General features: G+C 41.6%; 1 protein-coding gene across 2 annotated transcripts; it reads left to right on the top strand.

Annotated features, from left to right (window-relative positions):
- Nucleotides 1–2,668: 2,668 nt before the first annotated feature.
- NIPA2 (NIPA magnesium transporter 2) lies at nucleotides 2,669–25,973 on the top strand. 2 transcript variants are annotated; one of them, XM_063126305.1, is made up of 6 exons: nucleotides 2,669–2,696; nucleotides 15,534–15,764; nucleotides 16,478–16,534; nucleotides 22,727–22,817; nucleotides 24,179–24,339; nucleotides 25,038–25,973. In XM_063126305.1, the coding sequence occupies exons 2-6, from the start codon at nucleotides 15,626–15,628 to the stop codon at nucleotides 25,673–25,675; spliced, it is 1,086 nt and encodes a 361-aa protein (XP_062982375.1). In that variant the 5' UTR covers nucleotides 2,669–2,696; nucleotides 15,534–15,625; the 3' UTR covers nucleotides 25,676–25,973. The 2 variants fall into 2 exon arrangements, with proteins under 2 accessions (XP_062982375.1, XP_062982374.1); XM_063126304.1 differs by lacking the exon at nucleotides 2,669–2,696 and adding an exon at nucleotides 3,613–3,876.

Consider the following 25,973-nt stretch of genomic DNA (forward strand, 5'->3'; position numbering starts at 1 on the left):
CGTGACACAAAGGCCATTTACAGCACTCACCATTTTGGATTCAAAAGAGAGCAGCAACCTGCCCCTGTGCATGTTTACTCAGGATTAAAACCCACTGCATTCAAAGTTAGCATGCAGAGAACTGCAGGTTGAGCATTTCAAAGGCTAAGGCTGCAATCCTATGCACAACTTCCTGAGAGTAAGTCCCTTTAAACACAGTGGGACTTCTGAGCAGATATGCAAAGGACAGTGCTATAAAAGTGTTCTCATATGAAGCTTAAATTGTAAAGCCTATAGTAGGGGTGGGCAGACTTCAGGTTTGCAGGATCTATTTTGTGTGTGTGTGTGTTTACTAGAACTCTGAGATCCACCAACTGGAGCCAGGTGTAAGACATACACTTAGAAATAGTTTGGAGCTGTCATGCCCTGCATGGAAATGGAGTCGGGAGAAGAGGGGGAACTCCCAAAACAACGTCCCGGAACAGAATGGGATGGCCGGAACGGCCACTACTGAACGAGCGATATCAACCAAACTCACCATTATTATTATTATTATTATTATTATTATTATTATTATTATTATTTATTTATTTATTTATATAGCACCATCAATGTACATGGTGCTGTACAGATAATACACAGTAAATAGCAAGACCCTGCCGCATAGGCTTACAATCTAATAAAGTTGTAGTATACAATAAGGAGGGAAAGAGAATGCAAACAGGCACAGGGAAGTGTAAACAGGCACCGGGTAAGGTGAAGCTAACATTATAGAGTCAGAACAAACTCAATATTTAAAAGCTATAGGGAAAAGAAAAGTTTTTAGCTGAGTTTTAAAAGCTGTGATTGAGTTTGTAGTTCTCAAGTGTTCTGGAAGAGCGTTCCAGGCGTAAGGGGCAGCAGAAGAAAAAGGACGAAGCCGAGTAAGGGAAGTGGAGGTCCTTGGGCAGGCGAGAAGCATGGCATCAGAGGAGCAGAGAGCACGAGCGGGGGAATAGTGTGAGATCAGAGAGGAGAGATAGGCAGGAGCTAGACCGTGAAAAGCTTTGAAGGTCAGCAGGAGAAGTTTATATTGGATTCTGGAGTGAATTGGGAGCCAATGAAGAGATTTCAGAAGTGGAGTGACATGGTCAGAGCGGTGGGCCAAGAAGATGATCTTAGCGGCAGAGTGGTGGACAGAGACCAGCGGACTGATGTGAGACGAAGGAAGGCCAGAGAGAAGAAGGTTGCAGTAGTCCAACCGAGAGATAACCAGTTCGTGAAAGAGAGTCTTGGCAGAAGAGACAGACAAAAATGGTAGAATCCTGGCAATATTATACAGGAAGAAACGACAGGATTTAGCTACTGCCTCGATATGAGGAATAAAGGAGAGCGAGGAATCAAATATAAAGCCAAGACTACGAGCTTCCTTGACCGGAGAGAGCGTGACATCGTTGACAGTAAGAGAGAATGAGAGGTGAGGAGAAGGTTTAGGAGGAAAAACAAGCAGTTCAGTTTTTGCCATATTAAGTTTCAAACGACGATGAAGCAGCCAGGCTGAGATATCTGAAAGACATGCCGAGATACGATCGTGAACATCAGGAGAGAGTTCCGGAGATGAGAGATATAATTGTGTATCATCGGCATACAGGTGATATTGGAGGCCATGAGATTGAATAAGCTTACCCAAGGGCAGCATGTATAAAGAAAACAACAACGGGCCAAGCACCAAGCCTTGCGGAACCCCTACTGAAAGGGGAAAGGAGGAAGACGAGCTGCCATTAGCCAACACACTGAAAGAGCGACCCTCTAGATAGGAGGCGAACCAGTTATATACAGAGCCACAGAGTCCAAGGTCATGGAGGGAATCTAAGAGAAGATCGTGATCAACCGTGTCAAAGGCTGCAGTTAGATCAAGAAGAATAAGAACAGAATAATGGCCTTTAGACTTGGCAGTAAGAAGATCATTGGTGATCTTGGTAAGGGCTGTTTCAGAGGAATGCAAAGGACGGAATCCAGATTGAAAGGGATCCAGAGCAGAGTTACTAGAGAGAAAGTCAAGACAATGAGAGTAGACCACATGTTCCAGAATCTTTGAGACAAGGGGCAACAGAGAGACAGGTCGGTAGTTAGACAGAGATAGTCGATCAAGAGTGGGTTTTTTGAGAATGGGAGAGACTGTAGCATGTTTAAAAGCAGAAGGAAATGGACCAGAGGACAGAGAAGAATTAATGATGTGAAGCAAGGACGGGAGGATAGCGGGGATAAGATTAATAAAGACGCGAGAGGGAATCGGATCACAGGAACAAGTGGAAGGCTTCGACGAGCGCAGTATTTTAGACAGTTCATCAGTTGAGACCGAAGGGAACACCGAGAGAGTTGCAGGAGGAACTGACAGGTGAGGAACAGGAGCTGGAAGCGGAGCAGAGCTGGCCAGATCGGAGCAAATAGTTTGGATTTTAGCATTGAAGAAAGAGGCAAAGTCATTGGCAGACAGAGAGGCGGGGAGAGATGGTGGATTAGGCTTCAGAAGAGAATTGAAGGACTCGAAGAGCCGCTGAGGGTGCCTAGCATTTGACTGGATCAACGTTGAGTAGTGCTGTTGTTTGGCCAGTGAAATGACAGAAGAGAAGGAGGAGAGAACAAATTTGTAATGGACAAAGTCCGCCCAGTCCTTGGTCTTACGCCACAGGCATTCAGCTGCCCGGGAACAAGAGTGAAGGTAGCGGAGGAAAGAGGTGAGCCACGGTTGGGGTTGAGAGGGGCGAACTATCCGAGTTGTAGATGGAGCAAGATTATCAAGAGTTGAAGATAAGGAGGAGTTAAAGGAGGAGACGGCTGAGTCCAAGGAGACGGCTGTGAAGACAGAAGGAAGAGAGGAGGCTAGAGACTGAGAGAAAGCCTCATAGTTGATAGAATGCAGGTCACAACAAGGGCGTGAAGGAGGGGGATTGTGAGTAATATTGAAAGAGACTAGATGATGATCTGACAGAGGAAAGTCAACGATAGAAAAGTCCAGGACAGAGCAGTTCCGAGTGAGGACAAGATCCAGACAGTGTCCAAGGGAATGTGTGGGTTCACATACACCCACTCCATTTCTTAACTTTTAGCGGTATAATTTGGAGGAGAGGGGAAATCACTAAACAATTGAGTCGGAAATCCTTGGAAAGTCACCCAGATCTACCTTCTGCCCAACAGTGACCTAGTAAATAGTGTGGCAACAATCTTCTGAAGTAGGATAGCTGGCTGGGGGATGCTGGGGGTTGTAGTAAAACACATCTAGACTGAGGGCACCAGTCTGAGGAAGGTTGGCTCTCGTCTCTCTCTCTTTCTCTCGCATGCACGCACACACACACTAGTGGAGGCATTCGGTGGGGCTGTGAATCCATTCTGGGTTTCAGTCAGAATCAGCCAGAACTCTAAAGGAGCTATCCAACGTGCTGAACTCTACCTTGGATAGCTCCTTTTCTGGCTGAAACCCAGAACAGATTCACAGCCCCGCCGAAAGCGGAGTCAACACCCCTCTACTGACTCACGCATTACAATCAGACCACCTGAGAAGCCATTCTTAACAACGCCCGCCCCACTTCCAGGAGGCGGCGAAAGCAACCGAGTGACCCTCCCGAGACGGCTTCCGCTAGGCCATTTTCCCGCTCCGCCTTTTCCGGTCGTGTGCCAAAGGAGCCGAGGAAGAAGAGCCGGCGAGAGTTGCGCGCGTTCACTGGAGCTGGGGCACGGACGGCGCGGGGCGAAGGCGCCGCCTGCGGGGATTCTCCATGGCGACGGCGCGGGTTTCGCAAGGCCTCTTCTTCGCTTCCCCTTTTCCTCGTCGTCCTCCTCCTCCTCCTCATTCCGCCCCGCCGGTCGCGGCCCCGCTTCTGGCGACCAGAATGTGAGGAAGAAGTGTCTCCGCTGCGGGTAACTTACTGGGCCTGAGGCGGGTGGCTGCTCTCTCGGCTCCCCGGCGCGTCCGGCCTCAGGAGAGCGAAGCCGGAACCCGTGAGAGTGGCGCCGCCTAGCCTGCTCGCTTGCCTCCCTTCTTCACCTGCAGCTCGAGCATATTGCTGGATCCAGACTTAGTCGCAGACCCTTTGAAATCAATGGGACTTAAGTCAGCCTTAATTACGCCCCTTTGATTTCAGTAGGACTAAGTCTGGATGCAACCCTTAAAGTTGTGCTGGTCTGGCTTTGTGGGTTCTCTATCGCTTTTAACTGCTGCTGTTTACCATTTGCTAGCATAGACCTTAAAGTGCTAGGCGCTGTACGGAACATAGAATTGGGGGGGGGGGGGTTAAGTTGGGATAACACAAAGAATCAGATGGCACTTTTAAAGTCCAGCCTCCCATTGATTTAACCTATTAGTCTTTATTCACTCTTGTGTGGGTTGTAACTGACTTCAAGTGCAATCTATGCATACTTGTTTGGGAGTAAGCCCCATTGAACAGTGGGGGCTATTGCTGAGTGAACATGCATAGGATTGAGCAGTAACATGGTAATCCCACAGAGATTTAACAATCTACTTTAACATGAATCCAGCAGGGTGCCATGGGCCAGATAGGAAGAGTACAGGGAACTTGAGCCACCTGTTTATGCTATTTTGAATTCTTGCCTTCCCCCCCCCCCCATGCCTGTGGGGATGTTGGCTGCCCTATTGGATCAAGTTAAAGTATCGGTGGATTATTATTATTTTTATAATTGTAGTTACAGTGACTGCATATTGGTAATAAAGGTCTGACATCCCTTAGGGCAATAATCTTCAACCTTTTCAGACATTGGAGTTGTCTTTAGTCCAAGCATGCAGAGACTAGCTTTTTACTATTTTTGCCATATATCTGGGAAGTGCTGCTGCTTGTGTTATGACCAGCCTTAGGTCATACTGCAACCTAGTCATGGTCCCAACTCACTGGTCAAAGATCAGTCTCTTACAGAACACCTTTTCATTTCTGTTCCACCCTACACATTAATGTCTGAATGTTGTTTCAGTGATTTATCTTATGTCAAAATAAAGAATGTAACGAACAGGTGCAGTTTCTTCTCTATTATTTTTTGGCCCATAATGTGGAATTCATTGCCAACTGAAGCTGATTTAGGCACCTCTTTGATGGTGTACATATTGTAACTTACACGGTTGCTAATTACTGCACTGCTGTTTTTACTGTTGTTTTCCCTGCCAGCTTATCAATACTTACCCATATATTTATTAGTTTTTAGGTTTTGACTACTTAAATGGTGAGTTTTGTTGCTGTGATTATGGTTATAAAAATAAATTGCCTTTCAGGATTTGACTTTGTATTGGTTTTAGAACTGTAAGTTGTCTTGGATATCTTGGCAATGAGATAACTTATGTACTAGAAGTAAAAATTTAGTTAAAATAGGAATTGTGTCGTCTGTGTTAGTACTTATGAAAACGAAGCTACTATGTGGTTGTTCTGGATTCATTAGAGAACAAGCATTTGTCTCTGTGGACTGTAGTTATGTCAGCAATTGTAAATTAAGAACTGGGTTTAGTTCCAGTTCTTGGTTATGTTCCTGTGTATGTGGAATTAGGAGGAGTCAGGTGAGTTCCCTCAACTCCCTACTCAGATGAAGGTACATATGCAAGATCACATCCAAGGGATGAATCAAATCCCATGTTCGTTCTTTACAACCATTACATTCATGAGTACATGATATAGTGTACCTGCATATAATGTATGCACAATACATTATTCAAGTAGTATAAATGCTTCTGTGCTCTCTTTGTGGTTTTGCAGTCATAGATACCTGAATAATACAGTGCCACATATTGCTTCCTTTCAGCTTACATTAGCAAAATGTGTTGCTACTCGCATATTGCTTATGTCTCTTCCTGCTCTAGGAGACCTTTGTTGCCTTTGTGTGTGTTTTAAAAAATAAAATACAACTACCACATTGCAATCTATTTGTGGAGTAGGTGGGGGTGAAGCACACATGGGAAACTCCTAGTTTGAGCAACCGTGGTCAAATAGGTTAGAGCATATATTCTCAGTCCACCCAACAAGAGGAATAATGCATTTGGTTGGCGTGTTTAAGCTGGTGCTCTTGTAGTTTAAATTGTTTCTATCCGACCACATTCAGAATGTGATCTATTTGGAAGCCAGCTTAGCATCATGGGAATTGATCTGAAATGTTCCTCAGCTGATGCTTTGATGCATATAGAGCTTTAGAATTGGGTGTTGACCATATGCTAATGACACCCAGTTCTAAATTCTTTCAATTAAACACTCCGGAGCGGGGGGGGGGGGGAACAGTGTCTGGAAGCTTTGGGCCAGTGGATGGGGTTAAGCCAACTGAAGCTGAATCCAGACAAGACAGAGTTGTTGCCAATACTCAGTCTCCAGGTTAAGCACTTTATCTGATAGACATTCTGATCTCACCTTTGCTCTTGGAAATGAAGGTAGTGTCGGTTGACATTACCAAGGTGGAAGAATGAGCATCCAAATGGCAGATGCGGTTCAATGTAAGGTGATGCACGTTGGGACAAAAAACCATAACAACCCCCAACTTCAAGTATATCCTGATGGGATCTGAGCTGGCAGTTACCGACCAAGAAAGAGATCTTGGGGTTGTGGTGGACAGCTCGATGAAAATGTCAGCCCACTATGTAGCTGCTGTAAAGAAGGCAAACTCCATGTTAGACATTATTAGAAAAGGAATTGAGAATAAAACTGCCAGTATCATACTGTCTTTATACAAATCCATTGTGCATTCCCACTTAGAATACTGTGTACAATTTTGGTTATCACATCTAAAAAAAGATATTGTAGAACTGGAAAAAGTGCAGGAAAGGGCAACTAAAATGGTCGAGGGACTGGAGTATTTCCCCTCTCAGGGAAAGTTACAACAGCTGGGATTGTTCAGCTTGGAAAAAGGAGGCTAAGTAAACTTGAATCTCCTTCATGCTCTCATAAGTGTTTATTGGGTTTAGGAAAAATATTCTTCCTCTCATGGTATCATATGACTTGACTGTAAAAATGTGATTCTGCAGGCAAGTAGCAGTTTGTTGTGCAGATTTGTATGTTTGTAATGGTCCCAGGGTCCTTTGTGATAGGCCTTATAGAAACAGTGTCATGTGACATAGTCATGAAGGACTTTCTATAATACTGTAACGTGTTCAGATAGAAGTTGCTTTGTTTAGATAAAGTCAAAAGTTGCATGCAGCTGAAGCAGAATGGTTTTTTTTAATAAAAATGCTAAACTAGCACTATTCATAGAAATAGTAGAAATCTACAAGCTGACAGTTGTGACCATATCTACAACTTAACACTAGTGTGCAGACTTACTGTTTAAGCTGTCAAATGAATATAAAATACTCAGCAATGTTTGCTGTAAAACAACTTGATCTGTATGAATCATTCTTAGCTTTCAGAGTTGCTCTTTCAATAATTTCTCTAGAATAATCACTTTAGAGTTGAGAAAGGCTTTAAGTAAAATGCTGCTGAGCAAGAAGTAATGCTACTGTAGCAGAGTTAAGGTTCTGTCTTGTGTGCACTTGTGTGAATAGGTTGCCCATTATTTTTCCTTGTCATTGTAGGTCACCCTTCCCCAACCTGGTTCCCTCCAGATGTGTTGGACTGCAAGACCTATCATTCCCAGCCATTGCCCATGCTGGCTAGGAAAAATGGGACTTGCACTCCAATACATCTGGAAGGCACCAGGTTGGGGCAGGTTCTGCAGATGCTTAACTGGATAGATAGGCTAATATCATAGTAACTCCTGGATTTTACAACTTATAAAACCTCTCCTTAATGAACCTCATTAGATACTCTAGAAAACATACAGTGTGTTGTGTGTTTCTTCGATAGGCAATAGTTTCTGATAAAGTGAGTAAGCCCATTAGCAGTACAAAACTTAGAATCATATGGGCATTAGCTAGACCTAAGGTTTATCCTGGGATTGTCCCGGGGTCATCCCTGTTCATATAAATGACACACAGGATATCCCGGGAGCAGGCAGGGATGACCCCGGGATAAAACTTAGATCTAGCTAAGGCCATAGTGAGTAATAATGTTACTGCGAGAACATTACTCATTTCCTGACCGTTAAGCAACCCCAGCCTCTTACTGGAATTGTGTTGCTGCAGCCACAAGGTCTCCCATCAAGTTAAGCAGAGAAACGGACACAGTGTGGTAAACAGAAACTAAACTGGGGACAGGAGAAGTCAATAGCAGTTTTGGGGAGATGACACCTTGAGAAGCCAATAGAGGAGTTTGAGCAGGTGAACCAGCCACTCTTAAGCTTTATCGACCACCATGAATAATTTTTTTTAAAAAAACAACAACTCTGTTGGTGAATGCTTATATATTACCTTTAAGCTACCTTTAGGAGAACTTTGGTAAAGGATGAAAGAAGCTTGCAAAGGAAAGTGTTCTTAGCTACTGTTAAAGTGCTAACATTCTGTTTTTTATGATGTATGTTCTGTGAGAATGTTTAGAGGCCTAGTATTCTTACCATCTTCATAGAGATCTTGTACAGCAATGTTGGCTACTTGTTCTTATAGTGGGAACACTTAAGTTCAGATCATTGAGAATGATATAGTTGTTCACAATGAATGCTATAGCAGCTAATGATATACAATTCAACAGACAAAGATAATTTTGGAAGCCTGGTTTGAAAAACTTTACTTTCTAGTTTTTGCTTGAAAACTGTGATGATCTTTATTATTATTTTTAAAAACACACACAATTTAACCATGTATATTTTATAGGTCCATATAATCTGTTAGAATGCAAGCGTCTAAGTTAATAGAATACAAGATTAACTTTCCTATCTAGAAATGTATGTTAGATTTATTGGTTATAGATTATTGAATTATTTATAGATAACTGTACATCTTATTTGCACTATCAATCAAAAAAGGTTGTTTTTAATATTGCTTCATTATTGCAGTCAAAGCAATGAAATATTTTTAAACCTTTACACCAATATGAAGTTAATATGCCAAATAAGTTTAAATTACCATTCCAAATGCAGACAGAAATGGCATGTACTGATCGCATTCCCATCACATAACCAATATTTGCATGTAGATATGCAAATATTTAGGGGTGAGGTACCATTTAGTCCTGCTTACCCTGCTTGAAGGGACTTTTCTTTAGGATACAGAAACTTTTAATAGCTGCTGAAAATAATCACAGACTTTCTATTATAGGAAGCTGCCTTATACCAAGTCAGGTCATTGGCCAATCTAGGTCAGTCTTGTCTTCTGGGACCCTCCCACACCACCGCCCTGCAACATGGCTCCCACTTCCAAGCACCTATGAACCTGGGTTGAGCCAACAGTAAAGGGTTGTAGCCCATGCATCCTGGGGTGGAGGGGAATATTAAGGATTATGTGAAAGTAAACTACTCTTCCATATACTTATAGGCCCTCTGTCACCAAGCAGTGATCTATAATTTAAACTAATTAAGACAGCATAGATAATTGTATCTCTAGTTGAGTCACAAGCCCAAAGCTGTAGGGTCTGCCTGGGCATGGTAATGGACTGGATGAGGGCTAACAAACTGAGACTCAATCCAGACAAGACGGAGGTACTGTTAGCGGGTGGTTCATCTGTCTGGCGAGGTGATGTTTGCCCAGTCCTGGACAGGGTTGCACTCTCCTTAAAGGATCAGGTCCGTAGTTTGGGGGTGCTCTTGGATCCAGAACTGTCACTTGAGGCCCAGGTGAACTCAGTGGCAAAGAGCACCTTTTATCAGCTTAGGTTGATATACCAACTATGCCCTTATCTGGACAGAGATAGCCTAGCTACAGTTATCCATGCTCTGATAACCTCTCGTTTGGATTACTGCAACGCGTTATACGTGGGGCTGCCTTTGAAAACGGTCCGGAAGCTTCTGCTGGTACAAAACAGGGCAGCCCGTTTACTAACGGGGACTGGCCGGCAAGATCATATTATGCCAGTCCTTTTACAACTTCATTGGCTGCCAGTCCAGGTCCGGGCCCGATTCAAAGTGCTGGTATTGACATTTAAAGCCCTAAACGGTTTGGGGCCAGGTTATTTGAAGGAACGCCTCCTCCCATATGTACCTGCCCGGACCTTAAGATCATCTTCAGGGGCCCTTCTCTGTGAGCCCCTGACAAAGGAAGTGAGGCAGGTGGCTACTAGGAGGAGGGCTTTCTCCGCTGTGGCACCACGGTTGTGGAATGAGCTCCCCAGAGAGGTCCTCCTGGCACCTACACTGTACTTTCGTCGCCAGCTGAAGACCTTTTTATTCATTCAGTATTTTAACACTTAATTTTAACTTAAATTTAAATTTTACTGTTTTAACTATTTTAATTTTATATCAATTTTGCTGTGTGGTTTTTATTCTGGTTGTGCTTTTTATATTGTATTGTGTATTTGTGCTTTTAACCTGTTGATTGTTTTACTATGATTTTAATTTTTGTGAACCGCCCAGAGAGCTTCGGCTATTGGGCGGTATAGAAATGTAATAAATAAATAAATAAATATAAATCACTGTTCCTATTTGAACACTCAACCTCATTGCCAAGAGAGGATATGGGCAAGAAGAGTTGAACTGACATCCCAGAAGAAGAGGAGAAGGCAGCCCAATTTAGGGCTAGTGAGCAGAGAGGATGCAGAGGAGGGACAGGATGAGGACAAGGACAAGGACAGAGAGGCAGCTGTGTTATAATGGGGAAAGTTGAAGAGGAAAAGTTGGGGATCCACCATGATGGATGGTCAGATTTGAAAACTGGAAGGTCTTGGAGAGTTGGGGGCAGCTCTTGGACACAGAGTTCTTGGATAGGGGCTGAAGAACAGAGAAGATGCAGATGTCCCTTCAGTGCTTCTGCACTTTTTCAGGTTGTATTCTCACTGAGGCCTCCCTGTTTAGTGGATTGGGGAGCTCATGCGAAGACAAAAGGAGAGCTCTTGGCATCAGATGAGGCATACAGCCAGAGCACATGACTGGGTGTGGACAACCAGTGAGGGGGGTTCTACAGATTTATTTATTTTTATTTATTTATTTCATTTCATTTCTATACCGCCCAATAGCCGGAGCTCTCTGGGCGGTTCACAAAAATTAAAACCATGAAGAGCATAATAATACGATGAAAGGAGAACAATGTAGGCGCCAAGTGAACCTCTCTGGGGAACTCGTTCCACAGCCAGGGTGCCACAGCGGAGAAAGCCCTCCTCCTAGTAGCCACCTGCCCCACTTCCTTTGGCAGGGGCTCATGGAGAAGGACCCCTGTGGATGATCTTAAGGTCTGGGCAGGCACATATGGGAGGAGGTGTTCCTTCAAATAACCTGGCCCCAAGCCGCTTAGGGCTTTGAATGTTAATACCAGCACTTTGAATCGGGCCCAGACCTGGACTGGCAGCCAATGAAGTTGTAGAAGGACTGGCGTGCTATGATCTCATCGACCAGTCCCTGTTAGTAGGCAGGCTGCCCTGTTTTATACCAGCTGAAGCTTCCGGACCATTTTCAAAGGCAGCCCCACGTATAACGCATTGCAGTAATCCAAACGAGAGGTTATCAGAGCATGGGTAACTGTAGCTAGGCTATCTCTGTCCAGATAAGGGCGTAGTTGGTATATCAGCCTGAGCTGATAAAAGATGCGTTATTTCAGTTTATTGACTCCCTTCCTCCCTCCTTGGCCCACTCACCCATCACTATATTTTCATGTGTACAAAGGGAAAGACTCACCTGGAGCCCCTTGACTTCTTCCCAGCCCTAGAGAGCATCATAACTGCTGTCACAGCCCTTGTCCCTCCTCTCAGGACTTGCAGCCTCAGAACAGTGAGGGGTTTCTGGGCATGTGCAGAGTGTCATACTCTGGCCTACAGCTAACTGGCTTGCATTGGGTAAAAGAAGGGCAAAGCTGGGCAGGACACAGTTGAGGCTCATGCATGCAGAGCTCAAGTTTAGGCCAGAGTTGGCCACTGCCTCATGCTACTCTTCTGTATGTATACCGCTCTACCCTGCTGCTGCTTCCTCCAGGTCAACAGGAAGAAGTGAAATAGTGCACTAGCAGCACACATTCAGTTTTCAAGCCTGAAAAAGAAGAGGTTACTCTTCCTAACAATGGTGATGGTATCACTGCACAAACACTACTGAGGTTGGGTTGGAACTTTGTCAGTTCAATCGACATGTTAAAGATTAGTCGTCTACACTGATTATCCAGGGTTTCAAGAAGGTTTTTTCCCCAGCTTTACTTGGAGAAGCTAGGGATAGAGCCTGGACTTTTCTGCAAATAAAACATGTGCTCTACCACTGAGCTACAGCCCTTCCTCCCTCGTTGTTACTTTATTAATAGAATTTTTTGAGTGTGTATAATATCTAGATGAAGGAAGTTCTCATGTTTCAGTGGAGATGTTCTGTATACTATTAAAAGTGCTATTTTACTACATTTTTTTCTGTTTAGTTGCAACCAATGGAATTATTTCTCTCTCCCTGCACTATATAAGTAAATCCAGTTTAGTGCAGAACTAGTCAAGCTAGTTGGTAATCTGCATTTTTATATAGGACAAGAACTTTATTTACTGCATAAGTGAAAGCTGTGGATTGTGGTGTGTTAGTGGGAATGTAGCATTGGATTGAATATTCAGTTGATGACCAGTATGCACCTGGGAATGGCTTATGGCCTCTGTAGTTTTGTGCTGTTGTAACAGTTAAGAAAAAACTAATTCTCAAAGCAAATTTCATGTGATTGCATACATACTTGAAACCGTAAATGCATTGTGGTTTAACTGGCAAGTAAAAGCAGCCCTACCAACATGCAATTTTTTAAAAAGAAAAGAAATAGGGAAGGAGCGCATGACACAAAGGTACTATCCTGCAGAGTTCAGGTTGACCTCCTTTATTTTCCAGTGTAGCTCGTTTATTTAGTGAAATGGAAGACAAATGGCTTGAAGAAATGTCTGTAAAATGTCACCAAGGTAAGGGAGCATTTTTGTAGAGATTACAAAAATTTGATAGGTAGAAATATGCCTACCTGGACGTGATAATCAAATGTGGTTAATATAACTTCCATTATTTTTAATAGATTATGTGCAAGACTGGGTGTGTTTGAAACAATGTAGTAAGACTTGTACAAGCTCCTTTTATTTTCTCTTAGAATAATAGTGTTACTTAGTAGCCAACACTGATGTAGCCATAGAAAAAAGAGTAAATAGGGAAAGAGGTATCAAGATTTGTTTCTAATTTGGAATACTTATTCATACGGAAGTTAACTTCTTGAGTCATAGCAGTCTACACCAGAGCTTTCCAAACTGTGTGTTGCGACATGTTAGTGTGTCAGCTGCAATTTGTAGGTGTGTCACGTGAACGTAACGAGAAACCTCTGAGTCTATGTGAAATAAGCAATACCAACTTGCATGCATTTCTACGCAGCAAAGGTGCCGATCAGTATGGTGCACTAGTATATTCCCCTTCTGTCGTATCCGTGTATGCACACCACGGTCGAGGGATCATACAGGTACTGTACATGCGCAGTATACATAATCGGGTCGAAACAGCTGATTCCGCATCACTTCCGGCGACGCAGCTGCACCTGAAGTGACGCATTCAAGAAATTCCATGGGTCCAATTTTTTGATAGAACACTGTCTCAACTGCCGCTCGATTGCAGCTCGACAAAATTGGTTCAACGTGAAAAGTCTTGGAAATGAACTGTTTCCAAGGCAAAATAATGGTCCAGTTTACACATCAGAATAAGCCAGGATTTCATAGGATCCTGGTTTATTTTGTCCAAGTAAGCATGCAGGTGAATGCTGTTCAATCATTTCCTCTTGGCTCCTCTTGCAAGTGGGTGAGACTAAACAAACCATGGACCTTCCATCTGTTGCTTGTCTATTCTGTTGTCTTTATCAGGGATTCTGACTTGTCTCTCCCCAAACAAGCCAATGATAAGCCATGGTTTGTTGTTGGCTTATGACTCTGGCTTGTTTAGGAAGAGACAAGCCACAATCCCCAGTTTGAATGACATACTAAAGAAGCAATGGATGGAGGGTCCATGTTTGTTTAGGTGTGCTCCTTTGCAGCCAGCCATATCCTTTTTCAGGATGCTCTATTCCATTCTGCCTCCCCACATACCCCCATTTGCCATTCCTCATTCCCAAACGGACATTTAGCATTCCATGGCTGCTGAGCATGCTCCTAAAGATTTTGTGTACTTCTGCAAACCGTGGACTTCCCTGAGCCTGATGATATCTACATTTGAGAACTACAAGTTCAACCACAGCTTTTAAAGCTCAGCTAAAAACTTTTCTTTTTCCTAAAGCTTTTAAAACTTGATTTTGTTCTGACTTTATACTGTTAGTCTTACCCTACCCAGTGCCTGTTTACCCTACCCTGTGCCTGTTTGCATTCTCTTCCCCTCCTTATTGTTTTATTATGATTTTATTAGAATGTAAGCCTATGCGGCAGGGTCTTGCTATTTACTGTTTTACTCTGTACAGCACCATGTACATTGATGGTGCTATATAAATAATAATAATAATAGTAATAATAATAATAATAATAATAATAATAATAATAATAATAATAATAATAATTACTCATTACATGGATGATGCTGTTTTGGCTGCATAAGAACTGGCTCTTGGAGAATTGAGCTTGCTATTATTATACACAGGGTGCAATTATCAAAGCACTGGAGAGAACACCAAATGAATGATGGTCTGAAAATTGCCCATGTTGGTTGTTAGTAAGCAACAGTCTAGAACTCTGTTTTGACTATTAGGTGATATAGCGATGATGATGATGATGATGATGATGATGATTTATATAACACTATATTACAAAGCGCTGTACATAAAATAAAGTAGGTCAGCAGTTTACAAAAAATACAATAATCCTATTGGAAGACCTTAAATCAATCAAATCAAATAACAATAAAAACATGTATATATAATAAATAAATAAAATCCCTATGCTGCCTTGGTGCAAATGTTCCTTTCTCAGACCTGGTCACCCTAAGCAAGACTGATTTCTGGGGGGGAAATATCATTGGCCCCTTCTTACCTTCTCTGACTCTTACCTCCGCTAGTATGGTGTGAGATGAGGCTTTTCTTTTACAGAATAGTTCATTCCAGAAATGCTGGTCTTTTGCATCTTAAATTGACGGGTACAATACAATCTTGTCCATGTTTATTCAGAAGTTTTGTTGTGTCCAGTGGTGCTTACTCCCAGGTATGGGTGCAGAGGATTACTGCTTTAGTTTCATTTAATGCCACCTTTTCTTAAGGTGTGTTAGTTTTCTCACAGCCATCCTTGCAATGCTTCTGCATATTTTGTATCTGTATTGCAGTGTCAAAGGAAATCAACAGACCCTGTTACCGGTCATAAGAGCTCACAATTTTTTAAACATTAAGAAATCGACACACCTACTGACCCTGCAATTATTTGAGGCAGGGAGGCAGGGAGGTGGCCTTAGGCTCATATGGAGCCATGAGAAATGATACTTGTTTCATTAGCTGCATGTACCCAGTGTTGTTTTTTAGAGTGGACCTACTTCTTCCATTGAAAGGAATTCAATAAACATGCACAGAACTGTAGATTGTATCTCTGTGTTGAGCCTTATTCTACTGACGTGTATTTTTGTCTTAGGTTTGAATTTGGCATCACCTTGCCTCAGATACCGGCATCAGCTCTGTTCCTTGATCAATGTGACAGTTTGGAATGCTTCAGCAACTGACGAAATGATCGAGAGTAGTGGAAAATATGATTTCTACATTGGTCTGGTACTGGCAATGAGCTCCAGCCTTTTCATTGGTGGGAGCTTCATTCTGAAGAAAAAAGGTCTTCTTCGGCTGGCCAGGAAGGGCTCCATGAGAGCAGGTAAATTTGTGCTTGGTTTAACTTTTTAAAATAAAACAATGTTTCAGGGAATGCTGATTTTGGAGTTAAGCTAGGGCACAATGTCTTTTAATATATGCATATACAAAATAAGCTCTTTCTCTGAAGTTTTCTATTATATCATCCAGAATTTGGCATACGGGACTAAATTCTGAGACTCTCTTTTCTTTTCTTTTTTCAAAGCCAGTTTCCAGTCTTTATTGTCTCCAGATGTTTTGGCCTACAACTCCCATCAGTCCTAGCCAGAATAGCCAATGGTGATAGCTGGTGGTAGTTATAGGCCCAAACATTTTGAGGGCCACAAGTTTTCCACCCCTGCTTTATGACTCTAGAGTTGAAAACATGGAGGCTGTCTTCGGCTTCACATGATGTGCGAAAGGAATTCCTGTTATTTCAGCCTTCCCCAGCTTGGGTACCTCCAGATGTTTTATACCAGAACTTGCACTATCCTTGACCATTTGCCATACTGGCTGTGGCTGATGGGAGATGTAGTCCAGATCATCTGGATAACACCAGGTTGGAGAAAGCTGTGTTACCTGCTTATTTCTAATAGCCATCAAGCTCTATGCAAGTAGCTTTTGTTGAGAATCTGCACATTTTAAAAAACCTGGACATGTAGCTTTGGGAATCTAAAATATAAGTCCCTATTGTACCATAGTAACTATGTGTTTTTTGTTTTTGTTTTTTTTAAAAAGGACAAGGTGGGCATGCATACCTTAAAGAATGCCTGTGGTGGGCTGGACTTTTGTCAAGTAAGTAACTGGAAAAACTCTCTGTTAGCTGTGAACCTAAGAAGGTATATGAAACAAAATGGTCTAAGTGAGAAGAGCAAGTAATGTTGTTAGATCAATGTTCTTTTCACCCAAGGACGAGATCCAAACAGCCCTTAAGCACGACTCCACCATTCCAGCGACAGAGGGTTCAAAAGCGCTTTATTGATTAGTAATCAAGGCCTGGTCTCTTCAAAGGGAGCAATCAGACAAAAGACATAGGGAATATGGTACAGTATTAAAGCTTTCAAGGGGCAGGGCCCAGTAGCAGCATTAACCAATCAGAACATAACACTGAGGCATAGCTAATTATGCTAAACAGTCCTGTAAACAATACCTTTGGCCTGACAGTAAGTTACAGAGTTACAGAGAGTTAACTTCGACACAGACAGCTGGAGCCAGGACTCTTGTTTATATTAGTAATCAAGGATGCAAGGACGCACACAAGGAGACATTCTCATACAGGGCATTATGACATTTTGCTTGGTGTGCAATGGAGATTTTACAGTTTCCTGTTAAAAATGGAGGTGGTTCTGCTAACATTCCCCCCTTTAAAGCAATACAAAACTCAAGCTTGCTAGCTTCTTTTAGATCATCTGTGGCTAAGGCTTCACAATACAAATACATTTGCTGGTGGATTACAGACTTTGCAAGACTTTTCACAAAAGACAAAATACAGGGAAGGCAAAAAGCAAGGATAAACAAAAATCATTACAATGGAACAAAATACAATGCAAGAAATCCCTCTTTTAACTACTCCATATTGGATAACTAATACTCTGGAAGACAGAAACAAACTTCAAAGTGATCTTGAGAGGCTGGAGTGCTGGGCTGAAAACAACAGAATGAAACTTAATAGGAATAAATGCCAAGTTCTACATTTAGGGAATAGAAACTAAATGCACAGTTACAAGATGGGGGACACTTGGCTCAGCAATACTACAAACGAGAATTGTTGTAGATCACAAGCTGAATATGAGCCAATAGCGCAATATGGCTGCAAGAAAGGCAAATGCTATTTTGGGCTGCATTAAGAGAAGTATAGCTTCCAAATCACGTGAGGTACTGGTTCCTCTCTATTTGGCCCTGGTTAGGCCTCACCTAGAGTACTGCGTCCAGTTCTGGGCTCCACAATTCAAGAAGGACGCAAACAAGCTGGAGCGTGTTCAGAAAAGGGCAACCAGGATGATCAGAGGTCTAGAAACAAAGCCCTATGAAGAGAGACTGAAAGAACTGGGCATGTTTAGCCTGGAGAAGAGAAGATTGAGGGGAGACATGATAGCACTCTTCAAATACTTAAAAGGTTGTCACACAGAGGAGGGCCAGGATCTCCTCAGAATGCAAGACACGGAATAACGGGCTCAAGTTAAAAGAAGCCAGATTCCGGCTGGGCATCAGGAAAAACTTCCTAACTATTAGAGCAGTGCGACAGTGGAATCAGTTACCTAGGGAGGTTGTGGGCTCTCCTACACTAGAGGCATTCAAGAGGCAGCTGGACAACTAACTGTCAGGGATGCTTTAGGGTGGATTCCTGCATTGAGCAGGGGGTTGGACTTGATGGTCTTGTAGGCCCCTTCCAACTCTGCTATTCTATGATTCTTTGTTAACTTTCTTTTATAACTAACGTAGGGCTCTAAAAGTCCTTGGGTAGAATCATAATATGTGTACACAATTCTGAACCTTTAATTATCTTATATTTTGGCTTGTGTGGTGATCACAAGCTTTTGCAGGGAAGATAAGCGTTTGCAAAGAACATTTGGCAATTGTGGAACGAAGCCAAGTCACTTATGAGTGGTAAAAGGCACAAATCCTTTCTTAAAAACATTTGCTATGGCAATTAAAGAAACACTTGGAACTACTAAAGTAACAATTATCAAAATTGCAGCTACACAATCTTCACACACATGTAAGATAACTTTAGTGTCCTTTAAATGTTGGGTTGAGTACCTAGGTTGCTCCGTGTTGGTTTCTTCGCCTATGTTGCTGGTGGCTTCCGGTGCACCAGAAGGCAGATAATCGTTGCCTGTGTCCTCTGAGCTCCGGCTACTCAGAGGAGGCAGAGGTTGATGAAAATGTTTTATTCTAGAACAATGTGTCCATTTATGTGTCTATAATAATTTCACTTACAAGTACAAAGCAGCAAGGGCTTTCTCAATCCTGGGGTCCTACTTTTAAGCAGGTAGGCTGGAACAAGCAGGGTTCTTCTAACGACGATCTGGAAAGGTGCAGGTAACGATGGAGCTGGAAAAGAGAAAACTGCAGGGCAATTACATATTCTTGGAATAAAACATTTCCCAATTCCTATTTAATTCTTTCTTGTTCCCCCACTAAAAACTGAGAGGAAAAGCCAAACATTAGCTCAAAATGAAACAATTTAAGACCTTTTTCTGACTTTAACAATGCAATTGGAAATACATCCACCCATTTCAAGGAAATTTCTAATTTAATTTTTGCTAGGGTCTCTTTTCAGGGTCCTATTAACTCTATCTGCCTACCAGACTGGAATCTTCATGAGATGCCAGCCTATTTTTAGGACAAAAGTGCCATGTTCTACACTACTTAAGAAGTAAAATAGCTTTCTAGATCTGATTTTATGGTTTCAGGCCTGAACAAAACAGTAGGTGTTCAGAAAAAACCTGAACAAAAACAAGTAGGCGTTCAAAAAAACTTTTACATTTCAACAAAGTCAATCTGGATTCTTAAAAAAAGATAACAAGTCCATGTCTGCAGAGGCTTCTCTTTTGATGCATTTACAAATGAGGCCAGTAAAAACAATTCACTGAGCATTTATATTCCTTGGCTGATCATGGTTCTCAAAAAAGTCTTTCAGTCATTGAAGAGTCTGATCAATGTCCATCTTGTGAGGTCTTTAAACACCTGGTCTTTAAACAGGGAGGTCATGATGATTCTTGGCACATCAGGGGTAACAAATCCCATCTTTCTGGGTTCTTGAAAACTTTGAGTTATTGTGCTAATTCCAAGTCTCCTTTTTCATAAGGTGGATTCAAATACTGAGAAATGGGCTAGCTCCAATTATGGCAGCTCGCTTGTAGACAAATTAGCCAATTCTTTTGGCAACATCAGGGCTTCTAACAGATCAACTGTTAATTCTCCATGGTTCACTGCTCCACGGGCAGTCACAAATCTTCTTTCTTTCCAAATCTGTCCATGTGATATTTTGAATCAGTAAATATAGTCTTTTGCCTGAAACAAGCATCAGGGCTTCTGTGCATACTACGAGTTCAGCTGCTTGTTGTACAATTGTAGCTGGATCCATCAGTAAACAACTCGAGGTCATCGTATAGGTCTGGGCGAGGTTTGGTGCCAAGTTGCAAGACTTCAAGTCATGCTCTGGAACTTCTTCTTTGTAGTTCAGGTATCAACGTGGCAGGATTCAATGAGGCGAGCCTTGGGTCCACGAGGAGGTTGATCTCATATCTGGACTGGCAGGCAGGGTTCAGGTGTCAGCTTCTTCCACTGTACTCCACTGGTCTGTGCCACGTTTTTAGCACAGCACACTTGAGGCTGGTAGTGCAAACACAGTAATGCAAGCTGGAGTTTTTAATTGCTTTAATCATTTCACAAGTCCATTTTTAAAAAGCAATAGCTGTATTCTTCTTCTGGCTTCTAATTTCAAAGGATACTGATGCAAGAACACAGGGGTGCTTTTAGGCTTCAATTGTAGTTGCATTTAGGGCTCAGGCTCAGGGCTCAAAGCATTTCAAAAGTTCTATTAGGCCAAAGTTAGAATATCTCTGCCCCCCAAAAAAAGAGCCACTGGGCAATTTTCAGAACACAACGTTCAAAACACACACAAAAATATAGCAATTCAGTATTTCCAATCTTCATCAGCAGAGGATGCAAGATTGTCCATTCACTAACTTTTTCAAGGCAGGGCTTCTTCACCCCCCTTTTCCTTCTGGTCAAAAACCATGCCACGTACACTAACCTTCAAACACTTTCCTTTTTCACTACATTTCAATTTCTCATCTTCACTTCTGCTATTCACATACTTTACTCTTCTTCAAATCAACTTCACTTCAAATCAACTTCTTTTCAAAACAACCAAAACAACCTTTTTAAAAGTCTTTCAAACTATCTCTTCTGCACAGCCTTCTCTCTCTCTCTCTCTTTTTTCAGACATTTCTCTCATCCACTTTTAACAACATACTTTTTCTTTCTCTCATTTTGGCAAAACGGTTGGCAAAACTATTTGTACAAGGACTTGAGCTTTTCAACTCAGGCAGTGAATCTTCAAAGCTATGGAAGACATTTCTTCCGTGAAAATGGGGTTCTACATTTTCTAATTATCTGAGGTTTGTGAAAGACAAAATACACAAAGTCTTCAAAATCTTTGGACTACTTTCACTGAAAATAAAACTGCTTATCTCTAGCTGCTAAGCATAGGAGAAGCAAAAAAAAAAACACTAGGGAGGAGAAGGAAAACAAAAACTTCAAATTTCTTTCACTTGGGCCGGGTGGAAAACACAAACTGACAATTTTTTCTTTCACTTTAACACAACACCAACTTTTCTGTAATTCACATTCCAACACTAAAGGGCGATCCTTTGAGAGGTACATTTACTCAATTACATTTCTATGTTTGCAAATTGATTCCAATGACACAGCTGAAATTAACTTTGGATCAAGTTCAAAAAATCCACAAGGGGCAATCTAACATAAAAAAGACATCCATTCACAGTCACAAACATTTTTAACTCATTGTTACACTGTTACAGTTTCAAACTCTCCTTTTTCAATTTCAATGAAAGCTTCCCAAAGACAACAACTTTACCAATGGGCTCGGGGACTCTTTTCCAATATGAACTATAAGCTTCCCATTTCTGAGGTCAATTGTGAACACCCACTCCCTCCATTTCCCGTCAGGGTCCATGGGATTAAAGGTTTCACTCACCAAATAGCCGTCTCCCGTCTTCGCCCTTTCTAATCACGTCTGATTGCAAATTGTTGTTGCCTGTTCCCTTCCATCTGTCGGGTGGAGTCGATTTTGTAACCTTGGCTCGAATGGTCCCGTCAATTCGGTCTCCATGTCTGCACAGTGCATGTTAACCTACTAGAGGCAAGAGAAATCTCTCTTGGCGATCGCTCCTCAATCTAGGCTCCACTGGCAGGCATGAATCCGTCTTGGGGTAGATCCGAGTCAGGCGCCATTTGTTAGATCAATGTTCTTTTCACCCAAGGACGAGATCCAAACAGCCCTTAAGCACGACTCCACCATTCCAACGACAGAGGGTTCAAAAGCGCTTTATTGATTAGTAATCAAGGCCTGGTCTCTTCAAAGGGAGCAATCAGACAAAAGACATAGGGAATATGGTACAGTACAGTATTAAAGCTTTCAAGGGGCAGGGCCCAGTAGCAGCATTAACCAATCAGAACATAACACTGAGGCATAGCTAATTATGCTAAACAGTCCTGTAAACAATACCTTTGGCCTGACAGTAAGTTACAGAGAGTTAACTTCGACACAGACAGCTGGAGCCAGAACTCTTGTTTATATTAGCTGGACAACCATCTGTCAGGGATGCTTTAGGGTGGATTCCTGCATTGAGCAGGGGGTTGGACTCGATGGCCTTGTAGGCCCCTTCCAACTCTGCTATTCTATGATTCTATGCTAAACAGTCCTGTAAACAATACCTTTGGCCTGACAGTAAGTTACAGAGTTACAGAGAGTTAACTTCGACACAGACAGCTGGAGCCAGGACTCTTGTTTATATTAGTAATCAAGGATGCAAGGACGCACACAAGGAGACATTCTCATACAGGGCATTATGACATTTTGCTTGGTGTGCAATGGAGATTTTACAGTTTCCTGTTAAAAATGGAGGTGGTTCTGCTAACAATGTTGACCATTACTATAACTGTTGTGAAAGAGATTGGATTAGATGATGATGGGGAAGGAAGTTCAGAATAGGGCCTAGGACAGAACGTTAATTTTATATGCAATAGTGGGGTACTGTAATAGGTACTTAAAAAGTAGGTACTTAAAAAGTAACCAGAAAACTGAAATGCTAAATACCTAGGAGTTAGCTTTGAGTTCTGCTAGTTCTAGATTTCCATGTTTATGAAAGGTACAAATTTATACTGGCTGCTGGAACAGATGGTCAGTTTGTTTCTTTTTATTTGTCTAACACTCTTTGGTTTTTAAATTTGTAGTGGGAGCTGGTGAAGTTGCTAACTTTGCTGCATATGCATTTGCACCCGCTACATTGGTGACTCCATTAGGAGCTCTCAGTGTTCTTGTAAGGTAAGAAATATGGCACCTCCAGAGAGCCAGAACTGCTGTGTAGATACCTTTCTTTGGCAAGTACTAATGTGCAATTGAAATTTTATATGTTAGTAAGCATCACATGTTAATGAATTCCAGTCAATTGTTGAGTGAAATGTTTTCTTTTGTATGACAATCTAATTAAACCAGTAAGCAGCTATTTTAAGTGTATTTTCACCTTTAATCTCTCCACATCCATCATTACTTAATTCAGCCTCCTACTCCTCTGGCTGTCCCCCACCCCAGTAGTCCTCATAAATTTAAGAAGTGTAGTACTATCCTGAGCATGTCCTACTCCCTATCAAGTAAGTGTGTTTAGGACTGGAGCCTTAATCACCTACTGGATCATTTTGATGGACACTTTCTTGTCTCACCTTAAACTCACACACTTTGTTTTTGCTTGTTTAAAACACATATAGGCTGGTTTTTCATATACTTGATACAGCGTGCTAACTGCATAATCTTATGCATGCTTACTTAGGTAAACCCACTTTATTCAATGGGCTTTCTTCTGGGTAAGTCTGCATAGAATTGCAGCTTAAATCAGAGGTGGCCAATTGTGGCTCTCCACAATTATTTTGGCCTACAACTCCGATGATACCTCATCATTAGCTATGCTGGTTGATTGGTGCTAAAGGCCAAAACATCAGGAGGTTCACAAGTTGTCCAGCCCTGGCCTAATTCACTAGCTTCAGTGAGCTTTCTTCTCTGGCGAAGATCTCTTTCCAGAGAAGTTGAAGCCAGTAGAGAGAACCCATATGTGCATATGTTTGGATAGGACTATTTGTCCAAGTTTCCATTACTTTACATTTATTAACATTGCATTTAACATTTTCTTCCATTACCCAGTGCAGAGAGAGAATTGGGTAAGTCTTTTGAGTTTTGTAGAACTAATCAATCCGGTTTTACAGTTCTGAATTTTTTGGTATTGTTTGCTACTTGATATCACTGTTCCTCACGCTCTTGCCATTGCTTATGAATAAATTACACACACTGAATACTTTTTAGAAATAGAAATTAATGAATTATATCCATTTTGTGTGTTGTATGAATTGTAATTGGCTATAGTATTTTTCCTTTCGGAGTGATCTGCATTATTTTAGTTTCAAAACATTAAAAATGAACAAACTTTAAAAGATCCTTACACAATATTTTGAGTATGTATATCCTGCCTTGTGACCTTGTCAGAATCTTCAAAGTGGCTTTCAACATAAAAAGAACATAAATAGAAATGGAGCACTTCAAATCTACAACAAACTAGTGTAGGTAGATGCTAAAAACCTCATTATGAAGTGATTTAGAGCAGTGTTTGACTTCTGATTTGTATCTCTATGTTTCAGTGCCATTCTCTCATCATACTTTTTAAATGAAAAGCTTAATCTACATGGAAAGGTTGGGTGTTTGCTAAGTATACTGGGTTCAACAGTGATGGTCATTCATGCACCTCAAGAAGAGGCAGTAGAAAATTTGAACGAAATATCCCACAAGCTAGGTGATCCAGGTGAGAGAATATGATGATCTTCTCATTAAAGTCTTTAATAATAAAGCAACACACAACTCAAGAAGATACTGTATGGCTTATTTATAACTGTGAAGTGGGAGATTGTAGCAGTGAAAATAGTTAAGGTGAATTTGCTTTTTTGTGTTAGCCTGTGTAAACTAGATGTTTAGCTGACAACTAGCACTGACAAACTCATAGGCACCTTTACAATGTTGCCTGTATGCTATTTTCTTAAAAGGCTGGGTTTTGCAGATCCCTCTTAAAATGTAATCGAGTTTCTTGAGAAGTAGATCTCTATTGTAGAGATGGCCACGACTATGCAGATCTTGATACAAACTATTTAATGTACATTTACTGTGGCCCCTGAAATTGTGGCGTCAGTAGAGAACAAGCTCTAGAGTGGTCTTCCCCAACCTCATATTCTCCAGATGTTTTGGTTATCAACTCCTGCCAGCATGGCCAATGGTAAGGAATGCTGGGAATTGTAGTCCAAAACATCTGGAGGAGCACCAGGTTGAGGAAGGCTCTTCCAGAGCAGCAGCTTTGGTAACCAGGGATGTTTCTTCAGTGCATTCATGCCTTTTGTTTAGATTGGCGGACTGACTACCTATAAACGCCAGGTTTTTTGTACACACATAGAATGTGTGTTTCATTACTTTGTATGAGCGCACTCCAGCTAATTTCTTTTACCTTTACAGGTTTTTTGGTCTTTGCAACATTCATTGTCATTGTGTCCTTGATAATGATATTTGTAGTGGGACCACGGCATGGACAAACCAACATTCTTGTGTACATAACAATCTGCTCAGTCATTGGAGCTTTGTCTGTTTCCTGTGTAAAAGGCTTGGGCATTGCTATAAAGGAACTTTTTGCTGGAAAACCTGTGCTGAAACATCCTTTGGCCTGGATTCTGCTGCTAAGCCTTATTGTCTGCGTTAGCACACAGGTCAACTATTTAAATCGAGCCCTGGACATATTCAACACTTCTATTGTGACACCAATCTATTATGTTTTCTTCACTACATCTGTTCTAACTTGTTCTGCTATCCTCTTCAAGGAGTGGCAACATATGGCGGCTAATGACATTATTGGCACATTTAGTGGCTTTCTCACTATAATAGTGGGGATATTTTTATTGCATGCCTTTAAAGATGTCAACTTTACTCTAGCAAATTTGCCTGTGTCTTTACATAAAGATGACAGAGGAACAAATGGCTGTCTGCCAAACCCATATGAACGCTTTAATCACGATGAAGAAAGTGCAACTCGGGTAGGTGATCTACAATCCACTGAGGGAGTATCTTCTAGGAGAAATGGAAACCTGGCAGCACCTTAAAAATACATCTCAAGAAAAGAGCAATTCTGTAACTGTGTTTCATTGTGAAATGTAAATTTTAAGTGCTTCTCAGAAACAGATGTATTTAAACAGTATGTATAGACAATCGTGGTTTTTTGGGTTTTTTAGGTTTGACTAGCTTGGATTTTTATTTGCCTTACTTTTCATTTTAAAAAATACTAAAGGACCTCAAAACATATTTTGCTTAAGTTACGTGTGACCATGTAAATATTAAACTTTGGTTTGAGACTTATTGCACTAATGACAATTTTAACAAATAAAATGCTTTATTTCTGCA

The sequence above is a fragment of the Elgaria multicarinata genome, chromosome 5 (genome assembly GCF_023053635.1).
Source record: "Elgaria multicarinata webbii isolate HBS135686 ecotype San Diego chromosome 5, rElgMul1.1.pri, whole genome shotgun sequence".
NCBI classification, from domain to species: Eukaryota; Metazoa; Chordata; class Lepidosauria; order Squamata; family Anguidae; genus Elgaria; species Elgaria multicarinata.

Bases quoted from the DNA above. Each gene is read 5' to 3' on its own strand.
- NIPA2 (XM_063126305.1), top strand. From the start codon at position 15,626: ATGATCGAGAGTAGTGGAAAATATGATTTCTACATTGGTCTGGTACTG. The intron at 15,765-16,477 runs GTAAATTTGTGC...TTTTTTAAAAAG, and splicing joins GAAGGGCTCCATGAGAGCAG to GACAAGGTGGGCATGCATAC. The intron at 22,818-24,178 runs GTAAGAAATATG...TCTATGTTTCAG, and splicing joins GCTCTCAGTGTTCTTGTAAG to TGCCATTCTCTCATCATACT.